Genomic DNA, 22689 nt, shown 5'->3' on the forward strand with positions numbered 1-22689 from the left:
ATAAGCTTGACAGCAGGTCCAAAGTTTGTTAAATATATTTTAACAAAGTACGACAATTGTAGTGCCCCGCCCCCTCTAAATGCATTGCGTGTGGTACGTTCCGCCATCCCTACTCTGTAATGTCGGCGCTTCTGGGTTTAACCGAACCGCGCAGCTGCTAAAAAAATGAATAAAAAATGATCCTGGAAAAGTTCTGGAGATGTTTATCGCGACACGCGTTCATGTGAAGTCAAAAGAGTACCATTAGCACGTCGACCGGTATGCTGCTTCTTTTCTGTATACGGTTTATGTTGACAGTTTAGCTGTTAGCCAGCTCGTTAGCATTCACCTGCTAACAGTCCGAGTCCACCGGCGAAATGTTTGTGTGGATTCGTTTCTCACTGAATTTCACACTTTTCTCCTTTAATTTCCTCATAACATACAGCCGCGTCCTTTGTTTTGTGTCTTAAAGCTGGACAGCGGTCTCTTCTCCGTTGAATTCGGTGGCAAAACAAAGTGACTTAAGTTTAGCTCGAAGCTAAAGCTATTCGAATTTCCCCGTTCCACCTTAAATGGTGCAGCAGTGGACTTGCATTGTGAGGCCGGAGTGGAGCTGCAGAAGTGTTTAGTTTGAGTCAGTCAGCCGGTATATAGAAGGGTTCTGTATATAAAACCTTCTTGAAATTGATTCTATACAGCACCCAGAATGGGTTCTACTGCTCTTACGATTTCACACACAATAAAAGAACCCTTTTGGGTGCTGTACAGAATCATTTTCAAAAATGTGTGCTGTACGTGGTTCTGTATAGAACCTTCTCCATCAATCTGAAGAACCCTTTCATGATGCCCAACAAGCTTTAATCATGCAAAAAGTTCTTTCAGTGTTCATGGTTCCACATAGAACCATTTTCTTTGCTAAAGATCCCTTGTAGAACCGTCTCTTTTAAGAGTTACGGCATAAAACGTTCAGTGGTTTGTAACATTTGTTGCTATGGAGAAAATGTTTGGGAGTTCCTTGAAGAGCCGCACACACCCTACTTTCAGCCGCACGTTCTATCTAGAACCGTGCCATGCTGAGATGGGAGTTTGAGTGGTGAAGAGGTTCTTCAGATTGATGAGGAAAGTGGTTTATGTGGTTCTGTGTAGGACCAAGAAGACTTTTTCTTTAAATCCGTGTATGAGATGTTCTCCATCGGTCTTCTTACATTATATATAATGTGGTTCTATACAGAACTCATGCATCTAGAGCTGTTCTCCTAAGAACCCTTGAAGAACCACCTTTTTCTCATTGTAGAGAAACGGACTGATTCGGATTTCTTTACAGGGGTGTAATCTACAGCAGAGCGATTTTATTCACTGTCCTGGACCTCATCTGAGTTTTTATATATAGTGGATCAGGAAGTGCAGAGAATTAGTAAGGTGGAAGTGAGGAAGTGCACTTGGTCCAGATGACACACCTGTGGAGGTATGGAGATGTTTAGGAGAGAAGGCAGTGGACTTTTTAACCAGGTTGTTTAACAAAATCCTGGAGAGTGAGAGGATGCCTGATGAGTGGATAAGCAGTGTACTGGTCCCCATTTTTAAGAACAAGGGTGATGTGCAGAGCTGCAGTAACTACAGAGGTATAAAGTTGATGAGCCACACCATGAAGGTATGGGAAAGAGTTGTTGAAGCAAGGCTAAGGCGAGAGGTCCAGATCAGTGAGCAGCAGTTTGGTTTCATGCCCAGAAAGAGCACCACAGATGCAATTTTTGCATTGAGAGTGCTGGTACAGAAGTACAGAGAAGGTCAGAAGGAGCTGCATTGTGTCTTTGTGGATCTAGAGAAGGGTATGATTCCCTAACCTCCAGCCCACGACTGCCCCCAAAATAGTGGTCAATGGTAAAATAGTGTAGAACTCTTTCTTTCTGTGTGGAATATTTAGCCTCACAGCAGCCTGCCTGTTTTAAGTACACATTTTTGATTAAACCTTTTCTAAAAAGTCTCGTAGACGTCTTTCTGTGTTGGAGAGTTCAGAGGCGTTAAACTCTTCAGACCTCTGGTTTGTATCCGTACCACTGTGAATGAATTCTGTATTCTTTGTTTACATCTTTAGTCAATGTATTAATGTAATATTGCCGTCACCGCAGAGCTCTTGAAGAACCACTTTCTTTTAAGGTGAGTTATGTGTAAGTTGTGATGAGCTTCTTTTCTTGCTTTCTCCTCGCTGTAGACGAATCCGGGTGTTGAAAATGACCTCCATCATCAAGCTGACTGCCGTGTCCGGCGTGCAGGAGGAGTCTGCTCTCTGCTACCTCTTACAGGTAGATGAGTTCCGCTTCCTTTTGGACTGTGGCTGGGACGAGAGCTTCTCGATGGACATCATAGATGCTATGAAAAGGTGAATGGAAAACCGGTTTTCCGGTGTCACTTTTCTGAAATAAGTCAAAGATGTAGCTTTCTTAAAGTTTCAAGATGTGCCATTCATGCCGCTGTTCATTCAGTCCATATAAGGAAACTAAACATATTTCATATTAAGCAATTTTATATTTTCATAGTTTAGCCCCGTCTGTTCACACTGAAGTTTTAAGGAGAGCTTCAGCTTTAAGTTAAGTGATACTTTTTTAATCCCACAAACGGGGAAATTCCACCTCCGCATTTAACCCATCCGTGAATTGAAACACCACATACACACTAGTGAATACACACACACTAGGGGGCAGTGATCTCACTTGCCCGGAGCAGTGGGCAGCCCTATCCACGGTTCATAGCTCTCTGTGTTATGGCCCTTTAAAGACATTATCACAATATATTCTATGTATTGTGATATTCAGTGATGTGAAGAAGCAAAACAGTATTGCCAAAAAAAGAAAAGATATGAAATTTAGTTTTTTTTTTTTTACAAAATAGACAATTTAAAGAAGGAATTGAAGAGAAAATAAATACATTGAATTTGATGGGCTGACATCTAATTAGTTGCCTGTTACTATGCAGTTTATGTGGTAACTATGCACTGGTTATTTACAGTCTTGTTACAATTGCTCCAAATAATTTATAATTAATAATAATAAATAAATAATAATACATCTGTGTTTATTATGATCAGTACTGTGAAAACCAAGACAGTGTCATGTTGCCCAACCTGTCTCGCCTTACTGTTCATCAGTTTTAATGGGTTAGTGGGATTAAAATATACAAACGAGTAAAATCATATTTTAAGCATTTTTTTCCCCGTTGCTTCGCAGGTATGTCCATCAAGTCGATGCAGTGCTTCTCTCTCATCCAGATCCTCTTCACCTGGGTGCTCTGCCCTATGCTGTTGGCAAACTGGGCCTCAACTGCACCATCTACGCCACCATTCCTGTGTACAAGATGGGACAGATGTTCATGTATGACCTCTATCAGGTACAGATGGGTAATCCCATTTGGGACAGAGGGCTTTAGGCAGGGAATCAAATCTAATCTAATAGCTCTGGACACGTTTTTGTTTCTCACAGTCTCGTCACAACACAGAAGACTTTACCTTGTTCACACTGGATGATGTGGACTCAGCTTTCGACAAGATCCAGCAGCTGAAATATTCACAGATTGTGAACCTGAAAGGTAAATGTTGACCTAAATGTAAAGTTAATATCGTGAAGCATTGGCTTATTACGCTGATAAAGATTGCACTTCTGACATTGATGAAGGGTTTATTATTTTTTTTTTGTCCATTTATTTATGACTCCAAGTTTACTATTTTTGAGTAACATTTTTTTAGAACCTTTGAATTGCTAGGCGTGTTTTGTTGTTGTTTTATGTCCTTTCAATAGAGCCATAAAGTACAAGCCATTTATTTTTGAGAAATTTTGGGATAGTCCACTAACATAAGATGGGCAATAGTGAATGTAAAAACAGGAGTTTCCAAAAGTCAAGTTAAAAATTATTATACGCCACAGTGAAAATGGGACTGGACAAGACCTGATAAACCACCAAAACTGCTCCCAACAGCTTTCATTTTTGAGAGAGATGAGAATATCAAGCACAACACAGCACTATGGGTCTGAAAGGATGTGTAGCTGTCAAGAAGCCTCACTGAGAAAAGGAGACAGACTCATCAGGCTGTACAGTGGACTGACCACGCCAGAGTCCAGACCTCAACATCACTGAACGTGTTTGGATTACATCAGAAAATGATCAACCAACTTCTGGCACACGTGGGGAAAAATATCCCCCAGATTTCTTTGAAAAACTGATAGTCTCCTAAAAAGAATGCAAGCTATAATAAAAATGAGCGTTTGTATTTAGTTGTTGAGGCTTCTGTTAAACATGTTTTTGTTTTTTCACTCTGACACTGAAAAATAAGTAACTTGTTCTTAATGGCCAGTTTACCTGGATATTAAATTAATTAAGGGTGCTCTCTGACTTTTTCACGCCGCTGTAGACAAGCAGTTTGATTACTTGCTGTATCTTCTTCTCTCTTACTTTCTTCACAGGGAAAGGACATGGTCTGTCCATCACTCCGCTTCCTGCTGGTCATATGATTGGAGGGACCATTTGGAAAATAGTGAAAGACGGTGAAGAGGAGATTATTTACGCTGTGGACTTTAACCACAAGAGAGAAATGTAAGTGGGTGAAAAATTCTGAAAGTACTTGGTCGAGTGTTATTTGAGTTCTGTTTATGAAATGTCCTGCTATTTTTTGACCCTTTCAGTCATTTGAACGGTTGCTCTCTTGAGACAATCAGCCGACCGTCTCTGCTCATCACCGACTCCTTCAATGCCACGTACGTTCAACCTCGCAGAAAACAGCGTGATGAGCAGCTCCTCAGTAAGTTCCAGTGATCCACACAATCCTCCAGCTTCTCAGCCAGCTTCAAAACATTACCATGTAGAGAACTTTATAAGGGAGAAAAGGGATTTTTCTGAAACCTTTAACAGGGTTGCTGTCTGTCTGTTAGGGACTGATTGTTATTGCATTTTGTCACTGATGCTGATATAAGGGTGCTAATATTTTGATAACTAATAATACTGGCTGATATAATTTTATAGGGACCAAAATTGCAGATTTGAAAAATTTTACTAGCTTACTAATTGTACTAATTACTAATTGTGTGTTTGTTTTTGTGATTGTACAGGTTCTGTCATTGCGCTTATTATTGATTTGTTTAATCAGAGTAACCAGGGGAGATTCTGTATTTTTATGTATTTGTTTCTCAAACAGGCCCATTTCAAATTCCTCAATAATTCACATTTTATTATTGAATATATTAATTACTAGTATGATGATGATTTTTGTTTATGGAGCTCGTTTTGTTTGAACTGTATTCCCCCTACAGCAAATATCATGGAGACTCTCCGTGGTGATGGTAATGTGTTGATTGCCGTGGATACGGCCGGCCGAGTGTTGGAGCTGGCTCAGCTGCTGGATCAAATCTGGAGGACCAAAGATGCAGGGCTGGGAGTGTATTCCCTCGCTCTGCTCAACAACGTCAGCTACAATGTGGTGGAGTTCTCCAAGTCCCAGGTGAGACTCAGTGCTCACTGCTGCTTGACATGGGTCACCCTGCAGTTTAGTTCTAGTGCTAATGTAGCACTTCCAGCTGAAAGAGGTCTTAGGAATTAAGCCATGTGTTTTATATCAGAGTTCTTGTTAAAGTCTCTAGGAGAAGAATTGAGGTTCATTCTTTGAGATTTTTTGCACTGTGGCCCATTTAAACAAGATGGTTCAGTACATTTGGGTAAAAATAGGAACATTATTTTTCTTAAATTAATGAAACTTTCTTTTTTTTGTGCTTCTAACTTGCTCACATTTATTTTGCAGCCATGGTCATTCACTCAGAATATCGATTTTATGTTTTATTTGCTCATATTTCATATCAAGTTAGCTTGTATGTTGTATGAATTAAACTTTATATTATTTGTTATATTAACTTTTATATCAGTCCTTAAATTGCATCTACAGTATTAGAAATGATGCATTATATTTAAAATCGTGTATCTGCTCCTTCACCTCTGTCAGTCTCTCAAACCTCTTCTTGTGCATGTTTAGTGATGCATAATTTTTATTAAACTCAGATCTTAAGATAAGATAAGATCTTAAGGAAATAATGTGAGATCAAACAACAATATATGGTGAATACTGGTGTTAGTGTTTCCAGTACTGAAGAGAAATGTAGAAACAAAAAATATACACTCTATGAAATTAAACTAGTTGGCTTGTCAGCTAGCTAAATAATGTAATGGTCTCCAGCTATACGCACCATAATTTGTCACAAATCCAATATTGTAGGTGGGTATCTTCACTCTGTGTATTTTGAATAAGGTCTAATGTCTATTGTAGTGAGCTTTTAGCCAGAATTCAGCTTTAGCATCACTTTGTCTTCAGCTTCAGTGGTTGCTGACTTACATTAATTTGCAGAACGAGTAAAACTGGAGATCTACTCCCAGGTCTGATATGATCAGCTTACAATTTATGAGGTTTGATATAGTTCATTGTGTTTTGATTATGGCATAAATATCTTGATATCAATAAAATAAATGAATATAACGTATCATCAAAGAAAAATAAGTAAAATCATGCGAATCCATGGCCATTTTGGGCTTCGGTGGTTATGGGTTGGCTACTTAAGGATAGAGTTGTTAACTGTGCTCATGTCTGTGTTTTGCAGTTAGCTCTATAGCCAAGTGATTAAATCACTCACTCTGCATGAGTGTGCAGAGTAAATCCCAGCTCCAGGCGCTACATTTACTTTAATCTTATCATGCTACCCTTGTACTGTGCATCTAGTAAGTTGACTCAATTAGATGTTAGCAGGCCATAATGATGAGTTTCTGCTTTATCTCATCTCAGCCGCTTCTTTTCCTCACAGGTGGAGTGGATGAGTGACAAGCTGATGCGATGCTTTGAAGACAAGAGGAACAACCCCTTCCAGTTCCGCCACCTCTCTCTGTGCCACAGCCTGGCTGACCTGGCGAGGGTGCCCAGTCCAAAAGTGGTTCTGTGCAGTCAGCCTGATCTGGAGTCAGGTTTCTCCCGGGAACTCTTCATCCAGTGGTGCCAGGACTCCAAAAACTCTATCATTCTCACCTACCGCACTACCCCGGGTACACTGGCCCGCTACCTCATAGACAACCCTGGAGAGAAGATGATAGACCTGGAGGTAAGGCTTACACCAGAACAAATGGAATCTCTGCAGGTGAAAGTGTCTTAAATCTAGTGAATATATCTTAATATTTCTCATTTTTGGATTGTTGTGAGCTTATTATAAAATTATTTAACTTATTTCTTGACATTTGATTTTATTAAGTCAGACTGTCTTACTGTTTTGGCCGATAACTTTGGTTGTTTCAAGCATATTTTTTATTGCAAAAAAATTTTGAGTGATACCTTTAATTTAAATCCAAAATACCTTTTGATTTAAATCCAGATCAAGAAAAGGATCAAGCTGGAGAGTCGTGAGCTGGAGGAGTACTTGGAGAAGGAGAAAATGAAGAAAGAAGCTGCTAAAAAACTGGAACAAGCAAAAGAGTGAGTCATACTCTGCTGTTGCTGTTTATTTGTTTGTCAGGTAGTGTGTGACTAAGATTTCATGATTTCTCATGTCACAAATGAAGTTGAGAGACTGCATTCATAACCCAAAAGTATTACGAGGACTGTATGTTCTGCGTTATTGGCAATACTTATGAGCAATATGCCGCAGCAAGACCTTTCAGAACTTTTCAGCAGTGGAGCTCAAACCGCAAAAGTCAGGAACGTGTTTTTGTTTTAGTTCATTCAAATAAGCATGACGGTCTTGTGATTCGTGACAGATGCTGCTTTTATTGATTTATTGAGTTCTTTTGACGCATTGCTTTTCTTAGTGGATGATGTATCAAATGAGATTATTTATTTATCTATTTATTTCAATGTTAGTGTTCCTTTTTATCACAGTGTTGTTTTAATTGGTTTTCAGGAAAAGAAAAATAAATAAATAAGACCTTTTTTTGAGTTACGTATTTATTCATAAAGCAGCGCCTATTTTTGCCAATTGTCCTCTTTAAATTTTAACGCATAAGTAATTTTTACCCTTTGGAATATCTCTTGCACAGTATCAAGCTACTGACTTTGTTCTCAATACAGTTTAAGGCAAGTGATGATTTAGGCAGTTTAACGCTGCTCTTTGCTGTTGCTCAGGGTGGATGTGGACTCGAGTGATGAGAGCGATATGGAGGACGATCTGGAGCAGCCTGCTGTGATGAAGACCAAACACCACGACCTGATGATGAAGGGCGAGGGGGGCCGCAAGGGAAGCTTCTTCAAACAGGCCAAAAAATCGTACCCCATGTTCCCCGCTCATGAGGAGAGAATCAAATGGGACGAGTATGGAGAAATCATCAGGTAAACTACCATCAGGACTATAGACTTCCCTCCAGAACCAAGAAGTCAGGATGCTGCCAGATCAATAAAACTGATTCATTTGTTGTGTTGTTGCTCACAGAGACATTACGTGAACCCAAAATATAAAAGCACACGGATATAGATTTTAAGAGATGCGTAACACCGTAAAAACATTAAATCAGAAAATTCAAGAAGGTTTTTAAAAATGTATGAGTTTTGTGTTTGTTAGACCCATTGAAAAATGGCTAAATCTGGTATGACAGATGGGAAAGAAGGTTCTGTTCAACTAATCACTCCCATTTTAATCCTTACTACACTTTAACAGCAGCCATGGTTTCATTCAGGAGCCATGGGGCTTGAGGACAACAGGTCCTGTGTAAGAGTTTGGAGTCATCCTCTGCTGGAAAGATGTTAGCAAGGTGTGAGGTGTTTGTTAGTTTATATGCCTTATTGAGAACTCTTGCGATATTGGGTGCTGAAATGGAAGCTAAATAACCTCTGAGGTTTTTTTTTCTTCATTTAAAAATCTTTTCCTAATTTCCATGTGATTTTTAAAATGTCTGCCTATTATTTTTTACTTATTAGTATTATTATGTGTGTGTGTGTGTGTTTGTGTGTGTGTGTGTGTGTGTGTGTGTGTGTGTGTGTGTGTGTGTTGAATAATCCGTATCGCTCATGTGGGTCTGTGACTGTATTCAGGCCAGAGGAGTTCCTGGTTCCAGAGCTCCAGGCCACAGAAGAGGAGAAGAGTAAGCTGGAGTCGGGTCTGGCTAATGGAGACGAGCCGATGGACCAGGACCTTTCTGACGTTCCCACCAAGTGCACTTGCACCACAGAGACACTGGAGATCAGGTGTTCATCCTTTCACCTCTCTTTTTAGTGTAAAATATCTTCCAGGTAAAAATGACTGTCAGTCAAAACAGACAGTTTCAAGAGAAAAACAAGTAACTGATAAAAGTCAGCATTTACTGCAGTTTTTATTCGTGGGTACGTTCATGCGTACAGCCAAGAATATAGTAAAGTAACAAGACAATGAATGAAATATTATAACCAGAAACAATCACAACATAGTAAACCAGTTTTGTTAAATAGCATTCTTATCCTGTCATAATCATCATTTTAGATTTTTGAAAACTTGATATTAACTTTTAATCAAACTGTGGGCGGCACGGTGGCGCGGTGGGTAGCGCTCGTGCCTGGGTTCGATTCCCCGGCCGGGCGGTCAGGGTCCTCTCTGTGTGGAGTTTGCATGTTCTCCCCGTGTCTGTCTGGGTTTCCTCCGGGTTCTGCGGTTTCCTCCCACAGTCCAAAGACATGCAGTCAGGCCAATTGGACGTGCTAAATTGCCCCTGGGTGTGAGTGACTGTCTGCGTCTGTCTGTCTGCCCTGCGATGGACTGGCGACCTGTCCAGGGTGTATCCTGCCTTTCGCCCGAAGACTGCTGGGACGGGCTCCAGCACCCCCCACGACCCTGACGGAGAAGCGGCTTAGAAAATGGATGGATGGATGGATGGATATTTACAGTTTTATCATATTATAATGTTATTAATGGCATGTTATAAACAGACATGTCAAAATGCTGCATTTCAAATGTTTTAACATAAATTTTAAATAGCTTTGAATAATTTTCTAGAATTTTTTCTCACCAGTATTGTGGCTGTGATTTAAATTGTGATTACTTTCTATAAATTAAGCTTATGTTTTGTCAAGAAAACATCCTTCAGGCTTGAACACTGACAGACTGCCAGATAGTTGTGGTTATGATGTCACATTATGGGTATTTGGATGCCTCTGATTGGTCTATTTGATCTCCAGGCGATTCACAAGCTCTGTTATATTAGGTTAAATTTCCCCCTTAAAACTTTGTTTATTATGTAGGCTATGATTAACATCGCACCTCTTGCAAAAACTCTTTCAAAAACTCTTTCAAATTGCCACTTAATTACCATACAAAAATGATTAATTTTAACCCTAGTTGGAATCATTTTTTCAGTCATTTTCATGAGACTGTTTATTTGTCCCTCACCAGAGCTCGAGTCACGTACATAGACTATGAAGGCCGCTCGGATGGAGACTCCATTAAGAAGATTATAAACCAGATGAAGCCCAGACAGCTGGTCATAGTACACGGGCCTCCAGAAGCCAGCCAGGACCTGGCAGAGTCCTGCAAGGCCTTTAGCGGGAAGGACATCAAAGTGTACACCCCCAAGCTTCAAGAGACTGTGGACGCCACCAGTGAAACACACATCTACCAGGTAATAATTATTTTATTTGTTACTGTTTATCACATTTACAACAGCATTGACGGATGATACAGCAAATACAGCATTTAAATGCCTTTTAAAGCGTTTATCTCGTAAATCTTTAGGCTGATGTTTCTGTACAGAAGATTAGAAGAGACTTGCCTCAACCACTCTGTGTTTGCAGGGGTGGGGGAGTAGCTAAGTAGTGTGCTACCTACTCTTGTATCTAGTAGCTGTAGCTTCTACAGTACAGTACTCTAAGTGTAGCTAGTAGCTGTAGTGCCTACAAATTGTTGTGTAGCTATAGCAAAACAGATTGTTCTGCTGCGCCATTTAAGGTGGAACTGGAGAGAGAGAAGCGACTTCAGCTTTGTGAGTTGTTGCAGATTATTATTATTATTGATGCAGAGTGATTATAAATGCAAATAAGTCCATCCATCTCCAAATTATTGAAGTTAGTGTTCTCTCTCTTTGGCATTTCGTTATGCTGTCTGTCCAGCAGTCTGCACGTCAGTCAACAGCGTTAAAGGGTGAATTAACTGTCATACATTAACTCCAACGCTTAAGACCATTTATTGTGAAAACTTTGTTAGAACTGTGTGCTATAACGGTTTTACAGCAAAGGAGGATTATTATGTTATTTTGCCTAAAAATACAGTATAGCAGCTCTGCAGCAGTGGAGAGATTATTCAGGCCTGATTCTCACGCCAGAGTCAGGGTCACTGATGAGAATTTTGAGCCTAAAGTGTTATTGAAGTTTTACAGTGGACAGTTTTTTTTTTTAACAGTTGACAATGCTTTGCACAAAGTTGTGCGATTTGTATTGAATTATTTTTGTCGATTTTTTTCTTAGGAAAATCTTGGAATGATTGACTTTGCCTTTGGTCAAATGTTTGTTGAATTTCACGCATTGGGTTGTGTAAGTTTGATTGTTGGTTACCCTTAAACTCACTTTGTGGTGATCTTTTTGTATATTTGCAGCTTTTCAATTGTGTGTTTCTTTCTGGGACATGATTAAACGCAGGTTCTTGTTCACATTGTCAGTTGGGCTTGTTTGGTGTGTCAGGTGGAGATTCACAAACAAACATTCTGACAATCGCGCTTTGAAAGTAGCTAAAAAGTAAGATAAGGTAGACTTTTATTATCCCACTGGGGGAAATTTGCACTGTTACAGCAGAACACACAGTCAGCAGATAAAGAGCAGTAAGTAGACAAAGATGTGCATCGTACAAAATACTAAATATAAGATATACTATAGAAATTAATAAATAAACAAGGCGTCTGTTAGCAGACAAATATAAAAAATAAAAATAGAATTAAGAAACTGTACAAATTTACAGTTTATGCATGCAGCTGTATGGATATTGCACATTTCTGAGCAGGTAATGAACGGATATCACACAGAAACTGTAGATATTGCACAGTAATGATTATAGAAATTGCACAGAACTTGCGTGTGTATGGCACTTGTACCAATCGGTCAGCAGCAGATACTGCACATTAATTAGAGGTGGGGTAAGATGCAGGTCCAGTGGTGTGTTCGTGATAGAGCGCACTATGATAGTGATGTGTGAATCTATAGTGTGTTTATGACTGAGAGTCTCTGCTAGTCTGAGTAGTGCACTACTTTTAAAAAATTTTGGAAAAGTAAACTAAATAAAGACCAGTTCAAAGTCTGGAAGCAAAGTTTAAAGAGTCTGAGGACACGAACCAAAGACGTGATCGTGCCTTTTTTACTGCAAGCTTGAACACATTCTGGGTGAAGGACCTAGCTGTCAGTCGAGGAAGCTTCATGATGGCTCCTGTGATGCTGGCGAAGATGAAACTGCAACCTCCGGGAGCGACTGGCGTCCGTTGGCAGTCATGATTGTTTACCTCTGAATTGGTGCGAGCAACATGAAGCACTGTTCTTGTCTGTTCAGACTAATGTATCAAATAGGTCACATATTAAAAGATATTGAAAACAGCCAAAGTTTTGATTTGGGCCACTTTTACCTGCTGCATGAACAAAAGTGCATGAACAGCAAAGTGGAACTCCAGTTCCCCTTGAGAACCTCTACTATATCAAGAATACACGGTACCACAAATATGAAATATGTCCACTTGTATGTTAATACAGGCAGGCACTGCTGGTCTTACTGGTCGTCAGTTAACAGAATTGGAAACTGCATTCAGATGGTTTTCATGTTCATGTTCATGTGAACAAAATAATGTTATAATAAATACATTCTGATCAAACCCATTTTCTCCACTCGTATAGCTAATACAAAATGTACTGCCTGTTAAATAGGGAAAAATCTCTTTAGGGTCAATTTTGAGCAAATATAATGATAATAATAATGAATAAAATACAATTATGAAGTAAGAAAAGAAAATTAGTTGAAAAATATTCAGTAGAAAAAGTAAACGCAAACATTTATTTTCTTTTTCATAAAAAAAGTTTATGTACAGACACTGAAAACTGCAATCAGGTTAACAAATAAGTTAAAGCAGTTGGAGCAGAATGTGTATTTTGAATCTGCTCTGATTTTGGTGTAACTGCAGTCTTCTTTCTTCCTTCCCTCCTGCTGCTGATGCTTTTAGCGCTGCAGGTCCCGTATGCAGGCTGTAGAATTGATTCTGTCATTATGATGTATTGCCCAGCGAGGTGGAGATTCAACCTATAGAAAAGTAAAGACTGTTTTTGGGCCAGTGCTCATATTAAATGTAGAGCAAAGAAGATGTATGTACAGTAGGTCCCTTACAAGGAATAAAGGCTTTTTACTTTTTCTAAAAAACTTTTCTGAAGAAAGAAAAAAAAAATCTGAAGTACAACTTTTTTGTACAGGTCAGCAGATCTGCAGTGATGCCCAGCAACCAAGACACCTAAAAGTAGACTTGAGTAGAGAATCTGATTGAGTAATTCAGGACACTGTCTTCAAATTTCATTGGCTGAAACGCACTTCGGCATTAAATCCCACCTTTCGTCTCGCTCATCGCTGAAATGTCCATTTTTCTGTTCAGGACCTCAGTATGCTGAGATTTTTGTTGGGAGTGACGAGGCTGGACAAGATTAGAAATGAGCAGATCAGAGGGACAGTGAAGGTGGAGCAGTTTGGAGATAAAGCCAGAGAGGCCAGGTTGAGATGGTTTGGACATGTGTTGAGGAGGAATAGTGGATATATTGGGCAAAGAATGTTGGAGATGGAGCTGCCGGGTAGAAGGAGAAGAGGTAGACCTCAGAGAAGGTTTATGGATGTAGTGAAGGTGGACATGGAGATGGTTGGTGTAAAAGTAGAGGAGGCAGTGGATAGGGCAAGATGGAGGCAGATGATCCGCTGTGGCGACCCCTAAAGGGAGCAGCCGAAAGAAGAAGAACCTCAGTATGTTTCTGTAGAGGAACTGAATTCATATTTGTCTCTTTGTCCCTGAGAGCCGTACAGTACTAATGGAAATTCTCTTTTGTCCACGATTTTGCACAGTTGCTTGTTTCCTCTGGCAGTGTTTTGGTTATAGATATGGATATTAGGGCTGCAGCATTTGGTTGGTAAAGTCAGTCAAGGACAATGTCAGTTATGGCAAAAAAGTTATTTACCTAACCCTTTTCTGCATTAGGCATGAAGTACACCTAAAAGGCTATTAGTCTTATTTCAAAAATGGTGTAATTGATAGAAATCTAAAAAAGAATTTAATCATTTTATCATATCGACATCAATTACCATTTACCCGTGCAATCTGCAGTGAATACAGTAAGAGTAAATGAGTACAGTAGCATTGGACATTGGGCTATTTTAGTCTTCCAGGCTTGGAAAAGAAATGCGAATTTTGTAATATTAAATATTGTCTTGAATCTTATATTCTTACAGAATATTCTGAAGAGGAAAAGCTTGTTTCTATTAATACCTGAATGAAACTTTTACTCTTATTCTTTGGCAATATTATTATTATTATTATTATTATTATTATTATTATTATTATCCATCTATGTCAGCATTTAATGTCTTGTTTCCCTGTGGAAAAGTTCATAAAAATAGTACATTTTGAATGTCTTTTCTGGCTTCAAGTACTTTAATTATTATCAATTATATTGATAAAATCATCAATCTGGAATAAAAGACCAGGTTAAGATGTGTGATATCTCATGTCGGTGTATTCATTTATTCCTGTTGTGTGCATTTCAGACTGCCGTTCCATTGTTGCCATTGTATATAAACTTATAGCGTTTAAATAGTTTATTTATTAGGTAAAATCTCTAACATCATGGGTTGTGTTTATTTTGAATATACGCACTTTGAGATGACTTCAGACCTTACCGTGTGCGTGTGCGTGCGTGTGCGTGTGTGTGCGTGTGTGTGTTCAGAAAAAGGGTAGACTGCAACAGGAACTCATGCAGTCAGGGAAAAATAGTGCACTATATTACACACAGAGCCTTCAGTTTCCCAAAATAATCAAGGAAGAAGGACCTTTGTATGGTGTGTGTGCGTGTGTGTGTGTGTGTGCGTGTGTGTGTGTGCATGTGTGTGTGTGTGTGTGTATGTATGTATGTGTGTATATATATATATATATATATATATATATATATATATATATATATATATATATATATATATATATATAATTATAATTATAATTATAGTTGGCTGTTATTATATTGCATTTATACTGTTACTATATTGTTATTATATAGTTTCTCCTTCTGCTCGCTTGTGTAGTAAGGAATCAAGTCTAATGGTCCCACCCATTCATATGCATATTATTTGCTTCATAGTGTTCTTAAATACCTTTTAAGGTTTGCTATTTTAAGTTCCTCTTTCCCACAATGTATCGCTGAATCTTTAAAACACTTTATTGTTCAGTTAAGTCTGTTTTTTTTTTTTTTTTTTTCATTTGTTTGACCTTTTTGAAACTCTGGTTACTCCATTAATTATCAGAATGATTGGTAGATTATTCAACTGCTGATGCTTGTTAGTGACAGCCCTGTTTGTTACTGTGCCTGTGTAACGCAGCTGTCCTCACCCCAGTGTTATTGCTTGCTGTCCTCTGTAGGTGAGGTTGAAGGACTCTCTGGTCAGCTCTCTGCAGTTCTGTAAGGCCAGAGACACGGAGCTGGCCTGGATCGATGGTGTGCTGGACATGCGGGTGGTAAAGGTGGACACGGGAGTGCTGCTGGAGGAAGGAGAGACCAAGGACGAGATCGAAGACGGTGAGCTCGCCATGGATGTGACCTCTGACCTGGCGACCGAGCCCAGCACCGTTGCAACGCAGCGGGCCATGAAGACGCTGTTCGGAGAGGACGAGAAGGAGATTTCAGAGGAGAGTGACGTCATTCCCACCCTGGAGCCCCTGCCTCTAACTGAGGTGAGAGAGAGAAAAGGGGGACTGGGAGTATTGGATGGGTGGACAGACAGACAGAAAAAAGGATGGATGGATGGATGGATGGATGGAATTGCAGATTAGCAACAGTAACAAATGGATGGACAGACTGACAGACACAGGAATAGAGAGGTAGGACAGGCTGGAAGGATAAAAGGATGGAAGAAAGGAAGGATAAAGGAAAGAAGGGAGTAGGGGAAAAAGGAAGGAAGGATGGATAAAAAGAAGGCAGGAACGATGGATAAAAGGAAGAAAGGAAGGAATGGAGGATATAAGGAAGGAAGGAAGGAGTGAAGGAGAGATCAAAGGAAGGGAGGAAGGATAAAAGGTGGGAAGGGTAAAAGGAAGGAAGAAATGGTGGAAGGAAGGAAGTCAGCTACTTGCACAGGAGAGTTTTTTGTCCTTTGTTTGTTTGTTTATTTAACACCCTTTGGTAAAACCAGCCACCCTTTACATAGTGCGAACATTTAATGATTAATGGGCCAATAGAAAAGGTCCAAAACGGCTTGGCGTAAAATCTCTTTACATGAACTTGCATTAAAAGTTCTGATTTTAATCTCCTGTGAAGTTGAAGTTACACAGATGGAGCTGGTTTTGTTACCACAGCAACGATGCAGGGAAACCTGAGGTAGTCCGTGGAGGGAGCAGGACGCGTGTAGAGAAACAGACGCTTTTGAATTAGAGCAGCTGCAGAAATGGAGGTAATATAGTCGACAGAAGAAGAGGAGGAGGGAAAAAGGGAGAGGTAGAGCGAATGGAGAGGGGAAAGAGGGCGAACAGAGAGAAAGAGAGAGCGTGGGGGTGCTGATCTCATGACAGAAGTGTAGAGGGTGGAGGTGTACCCCTCAGGAGAAAGCAAGATAATGTGGAGTTTACGTTGGGACAGCGTGGGCGACGAGAGACAAAAGAGAGATGCCAGAACTGTGGAGAGATTAAAATAGATGTGCTGACCTTAAGAGAGCAGCAAACAGACGCATCGTTCTGAGCTGTAGGACGGCGCTCAGAGACTGCAGCACAGAGTGGGCCGGATAAAACGCTGCAAAGCTAAAGGCTCTTCACTACTGTACTCTCCACATCCAGCCAGTTACTGCCTCTGCACTCAGCTGTGAGCGCCAACACTGAGCCAGGAGATATGTGAAGTAGAAAGTGTTCTGAGAAGACATTAAAGGGCTCAGATCATAGATTTTTGTAGCATTTTAATTTGTACCCCTCAGATGCTTTATGACATCTGTGTTTGAAGTGCACACTCGAAAATTTTATCCAGAAAATGTTTGTGAGTAGAAGAAGAGATCTCTCTTTATCCCCTTGAATTAAAGAAACCTTGAAACCTTTTTTGCTTCTGTGCCTTTAAGACTGCTATATGTAAGTGAGCTCGGTTCTGATTGGCTGTACTGTACCATGCCTCATTCTAAAAGCAGTCAGATTTGAAACGCTGCTTGTAACCGCAGCTTAAATGGACGGGGTTAAGCTGCTCTTGGTCGAATAAGTGAATGTATGTAAATTGATGGGTTTTTGTGACCTCACAAAAACAAATATTCAAGGTGAGCTGTTTCTGTTTTCATATGTGGACTATATAGACAGAAGGGTACCATGTTAACATGCTACATTAAAATGTTGCTTTAAAGAAGTGAGGAAAAATTGGTTTTCTATGATATGGGCTCTTTAATATTTTAAGAGTATTATTTTTGGTCCTCTTGGCACTTAACAGTAAATGAATCTTGAAGTACTTGCATTGCCTCATTGTTTGGGCCTAAATACATTAAAAATATGTTTGTAGCCAAAAGCTCATCACAAAACTGTCAAACTATGCCTCAGGCATCATACCGTGTATTCAAAACCATTTCTTGTAATAAATTTCTATGAGGAGCTTTTAGAGGCATTAAACTCTTCAGATGTCTTTGTTTACAACTTTGCTGTTTAATTATGCAGAAATGTAGAAAAATCAGTGGACTTCTCCTTAGAGTCATGTTTGTCCTTCGTGTCCTTTGAGGTAGCTTTGACCCATTTATCTAAAATTACTTAAAAGAGAATTCCAGTGGTTTTAAAAAGATTTCTGCACAGCTCAGTTGTTGGGCTGTAAACAAAGTCATTCAGAGTGGTTTGGTGTGAAATGGTTTCTTTACAATGGTGGTGGTAGGAACCAGGGGTCACCATGACTACAACACAAGTATAGATCTTTTATTTAATATCCAAAACCACTAGTGAACCTACATGTATCTTCTATACATAATGTTGATAGTAAAATAGTGATGACGCCCTTCGTGTACCTCTCCAAGCCCAAAAACCTTTTTAAAACAACCATAAAACACTGTCTCAGGCATCGGGTTGGGTGTTCATAACTATTTAATGTAATACGTTTCTGTGAGGGAGCTTTTAAAGGCATTAAATTCTTCAGACGTCTGGTTCCTATCACCACCACAGTGAACAACAGAATTACTTTGAACTTAAGTGGTACTTTTTTTTTTTTAATCCCACAAACGGGGAAATTCCTCCACGCATTTAACCCATCCGTGAAGTGAAATACCACATACACACTAGTGAATACACACACACGAGGGGGCGGTGAGCACACCTGCCCGGAGCGGTGGGCAGCCCTATCCACGGCACCTGGGGAGCAATTGGGGGTTAGGTGTGTTGCTCATGGATTGTCAGTGCTGGGGATCAAACCGGTCACAGGGCCAGTTCCCTAACCTCCAGCCCACGACTGCCCCGCCAGTTAATTGTGTAGAAATTTAGAAAAATTGGTGTAATTCCCCTTTCACTGTATGCATTTTTTGTTCCTGCAGACTCCGGGTCACCAGGCCGTCTTCATAAATGAGCCGCGGCTGTCGGACTTTAAGCAGGTTCTGCTGCGGGAGGGCATCCAGGCTGAGTTTGTGGGCGGAGTCCTCGTCTGTAATAACCTGGTGGCCGTACGAAGAGTGAGTTCACGTGTCATCACTTCTGTCTCCTGCCTCACCTGATCAGCTGTTGTATTATTATTATTATTATTATTACTATTTAGATTTTTTGTAATTGTTTTTTATTAAATGACTTTTGCCTTGATGTTATATTTAATGTACAGAAGATGAAGGAGGGCCTTGTTTGATGTTTCTGATTGTGGCAGCTGTCATTAGAGCTGATCGGTTATGATGACTTTGCTCATCTCTTTTAAATCTTGTTTTTCTCTCTTTCTTAATTTTTTGCTTCTCTTTCCTTTTCTTTCACTTTCTTTTATCTGTCTCCGCCTCTCTTTGTCCCTCTTTCTCTCCGTCTGTCTTTCTTCTACTATTTCCCTTTCATCTTTCTTCTTATTCTTCTTTCTCTCTTTCTGTCATTGTGCCCCGTCTTTCTTTCTTCTTTTTTCTCCTTTTTTCTCTATCCCTCACTTTCTCATTTTCTCTTTCTCTCCTTTTCTTTTTATCTTTCCTGTTTGTTCTTCTTCACTCTTACTTTCTCACTTACCTCTCCTGTTTTTTCCTTCTCTCTTTTTCTACCTTTTCTTTCTAATACATTTTCATTCTTTAAATGTGTCCTGTTCGTTCTCTTGTTTTCTCTCTTTCTTTGTCTTTTATCTGTTTTTCTACTTCTCTCCTTCTCTTTCTCTCTGTCTCTTCCTCCATTAATCACTCTTTCTCTCCTCTCTGTCTCTCTCCTTTCCATCTCTTTCTCTTCTCTTCATCTGTCTGTCTCTTTTTTCTCTCTCCTCTCTGTCCCATCTCTCCTCTCCACCCCTCCATCTCTCACTCCATATCTCCTCCCTCCCTGTTTCTCCTCTTCATCTCTCTTCTCTCCATCTGTCTCTCTCCTTTCATTTTTTCTCTCTCTCTTCTCTCCTGTGTTGGTCTTTCTCTTCCTCCATCTCTCACTCTCTCCTCTGTCTCTCTCTCCTCTCCATCTCTCTCTGTCTCTTTCTCTTCTCCCTCTCTCTCTCTTCCTCCACCTCTCTCCTTTCTCCATCTGTCTGTATGTCTCTCTCCTTTATTTTTCTCTCTCTCTCCTCTCTGTCTGTCCATCGTTCTCTTTCTCCCTCTCTCTCTTATTTCTCCATCTGTCTGTCTCTGTCTTTCTCTCTGTCCTCCCTCCCTCTATCTCTCTTCTCTCCATCTGTCGATCTCTTTCTCTCTTCCTCCCTCTCACTCTCCTCTCCATCTCTCTTCTCTCCATCTGTCTGTCTCTCCTTGATCTCGATCTCTCTCTCTCTCTCTCTCTCTCTCTCTCTCTCTCTCTCTCTCCCCATCTCTCTCTCTCCATCTCTCTCCCTCTCTATTGCCCCCTCTCCATCTCCTCTATTCTCTCCATCTGTCTTTCTCATCTTTGTTATTCTCTCTCTCTCTCTCTCTCTCTCTCTCACTCTCTCTCTCTCTCTCTCTCTCACTCACTCACTCACTCACTCACTCACTCACTCACTCACTCACTCACTCTCTCTCTCTCTCTCTCTCTCTCTCTCTCTCTCTCTCTCTCTCTCACTCACTCACTCACTCACTCACTCACTCACTCACTCACTCACTCACTCACTCACTCACTCACTCACTCACTCACTCTCTCTCTCTCTCTCTCTCTCTCTCTCTCTCTCTCTCTCTCTCTCTCTCTCTCTCTCTCTCTCTCTCTCTCTCTCTCTCTCTCTCTCTCTCTCTCTCTCTCTCTCTCTCTCAGACGGAGGCTGGTCGTATAGGTCTGGAGGGCTGTCAATGTGAGGACTACTACAGGATCCGTGAGCTGCTGTATCAGCAGTATGCTGTGGTTTAGCGCTGTTTTCTGCAGAGAGCTTCTCTGACGGGGCCAACCTGCAGCTGTCTGAGCCCGGACGCGTCCTTATTTCTTATTTTTGTAGTTTTTCTGAGTTTATTTTTACTGTCTGTTTACCCCGCAGTGCGTGGCAGATGCTCGCGGCCTGAGCGCGCTCAGTAGGACCTTGGATGTCCTCTGAGGTTCTCTCCTGAGCTCTGAACTCCGGCCAAATCGTTGAGAACACATTTTTGTTGAATTGTTCTACGAAAAGAGGACTTAAGGATGTTTTTTTCCTGTTGTTTTTGTCTGATAAAATCAGTTTTTTGAATGAAACATGTCTGTCTGTTCTCTCTCTCTTTCTCGAAACAGTTGGTCTTGTTCTTAGTTTGTGTCCAAACAGCAGATGGAGCCATTTTTCAGACGTCTCCACTGGCCTCGTTTGTGTGCAGTGAGACCAGCTTTGAAACATCACACCATCTTAATGACTCACAGAGAAACTCAGCAGATAATATATCAGCAGATGACAGGATGTTTTCCCACAACACAAACATGCATTGAATCTAAATTTCAGATGGTTTTTTACCCCAAACTCCTGTCTCTACTCTAAACCAATAACCAGTGTTGACCTACAGAACAGCCCAGAGCTGACTGTCACCAGCTAACCCAGCCCAGAATTGAGTCTCAATTCGCACATCAACTGCTCTGTTAAGTGAATTTTCCTGAGGTAACGTTAAGCTCTAATGTGACTAACATTTAATAAAAAAAATAGCAGTGGAAAAATTATAACTACAATGAAAGATGGAGAGAAGGTCGATGAAGTGAATTCCATATTAAGCAATATACAGACAGGATTCGTTTTTTAGTGTAATTTAAGGTCATTTTTAATGTCGTTTCTCAGTGATTTTAGTCCCAGAGGGTGAAGAAATAAGCCCAGATGATATTAATACTGTACAAATTGATATTGATTAAAAACAGCTGGTTTCCAAAGCCTAGGCTGCCGAGGTAGGTGGCATTTCTCTGCCGCTACGTCACAGAAGGCTGTTCGAAGTTGAAGGACCCTTTATAGACCGCCTAGAAAGGCAGCCTAAGATCTCAGTGCTTTTGAGGACGCAGCAGATGTATCCTTCCAGGCCTTCGGCTACCCATAGTTCTCTGCTCACGAACAGTGAAGGATAAAAAAAACCCTAATAAGTGTAAAATGACATTAATTAAAGCATTCGTCCATAGATCATATCGTTCATATATTGTACTTTGTTTAGAAGTATTGGTGTATACCTTGATTATATATAGATCTCCATTTCTGTGAAGAAATGAAATAAATTCAATGAAATTTTCTCTCCCAAGTTCCCTCACGAGTTTTGTGCTGCTCTGCCTTGTTAGTGCTCTTCCATTTCTATGACCTATAGGCTACTTAGGAGGAGTCTTCATGGGACAGTCCAACCGAAGACCACCATAGAGGTTCGAAGAAACTTTTACTGGTGTTCTCGGTGGCCAAAATCAAGTTAATGTGTGAACACTGTTCAATCTGATGAAAATCTTCATTTACAGGCTCACTGCAAGTAATCTGATGCAAAATGCTGTGCATGCGTGGAGCAGCGCTCAGCGTAAACGTTACCAGGATGGCGAACATCACGCGAGGTCCAGTCAGAGTGAGATGAGCAGCAGTGAGCAGTGCTTGTGTTTTTAATTGCTTTAAACTGATGTCAGACTCAGGAAAACGTCCTTCACACGTCCTTATTAAAGAAGGCCGAGAGGAAGATCAGAGCATGAACTTCGTCTATTCTGCAGACCAGTTTCTGCTCCGTCATTGAACGTGATAAACTCTCACTATGACGTGATGCGCATGCGAAGAACTTGCTTATATGTTCCGATTGGGAACGTAATCGGATTCAGGCGTTTACATGGCTGTTATTTTTCTGTTTAACAGATTATTTAGAGGTTTAACCCCCATCGTTCACTCGGATAGGAATTGTATTCTGAATGGCCTCAATCAGACTAGACTATTCCGATTGAGGTGTTTACAAGGACGTATTCTATTCCGATTCAGCTATTAGTCGGATTATTAAT

General features: G+C 40.3%; 1 protein-coding gene across 1 annotated transcript; it reads left to right on the forward strand.

Annotated features, from left to right (window-relative positions):
* Positions 1-99: 99 nt before the first annotated feature.
* On the forward strand, positions 100-20955 carry cpsf2 (cleavage and polyadenylation specific factor 2). Its single transcript, XM_017695684.2, has 15 exons — positions 100-258; positions 2192-2359; positions 3204-3363; positions 3456-3561; positions 4434-4563; positions 4653-4768; positions 5277-5464; positions 6810-7100; positions 7368-7468; positions 8114-8317; positions 9017-9169; positions 10347-10572; positions 15586-15897; positions 18699-18833; positions 20548-20955. The coding sequence occupies exons 2-15, from the start codon at positions 2211-2213 to the stop codon at positions 20638-20640; spliced, it is 2364 nt and encodes a 787-aa protein (XP_017551173.1). The 5' UTR covers positions 100-258; positions 2192-2210; the 3' UTR covers positions 20641-20955.
* The last annotated feature ends 1734 nt before the right edge of the window (positions 20956-22689 follow it).

The sequence above is a fragment of the Pygocentrus nattereri genome, chromosome 4 (assembly GCF_015220715.1).
Source record: "Pygocentrus nattereri isolate fPygNat1 chromosome 4, fPygNat1.pri, whole genome shotgun sequence".
Taxonomy (NCBI): Eukaryota; Metazoa; Chordata; class Actinopteri; order Characiformes; family Serrasalmidae; genus Pygocentrus; species Pygocentrus nattereri.

Coding starts and splice junctions, on each gene's coding strand:
- cpsf2 (XM_017695684.2), top strand. CDS start 2,211: ATGACCTCCATCATCAAGCTGACTGCCGTGTCCGGCGTGCAGGAGGAG. Junction 3,364..3,455: donor TCATGTATGACCTCTATCAG/GTACAGATGGGT, acceptor TGTTTCTCACAG/TCTCGTCACAACACAGAAGA. Junction 5,465..6,809: donor TGGAGTTCTCCAAGTCCCAG/GTGAGACTCAGT, acceptor TTTTCCTCACAG/GTGGAGTGGATGAGTGACAA.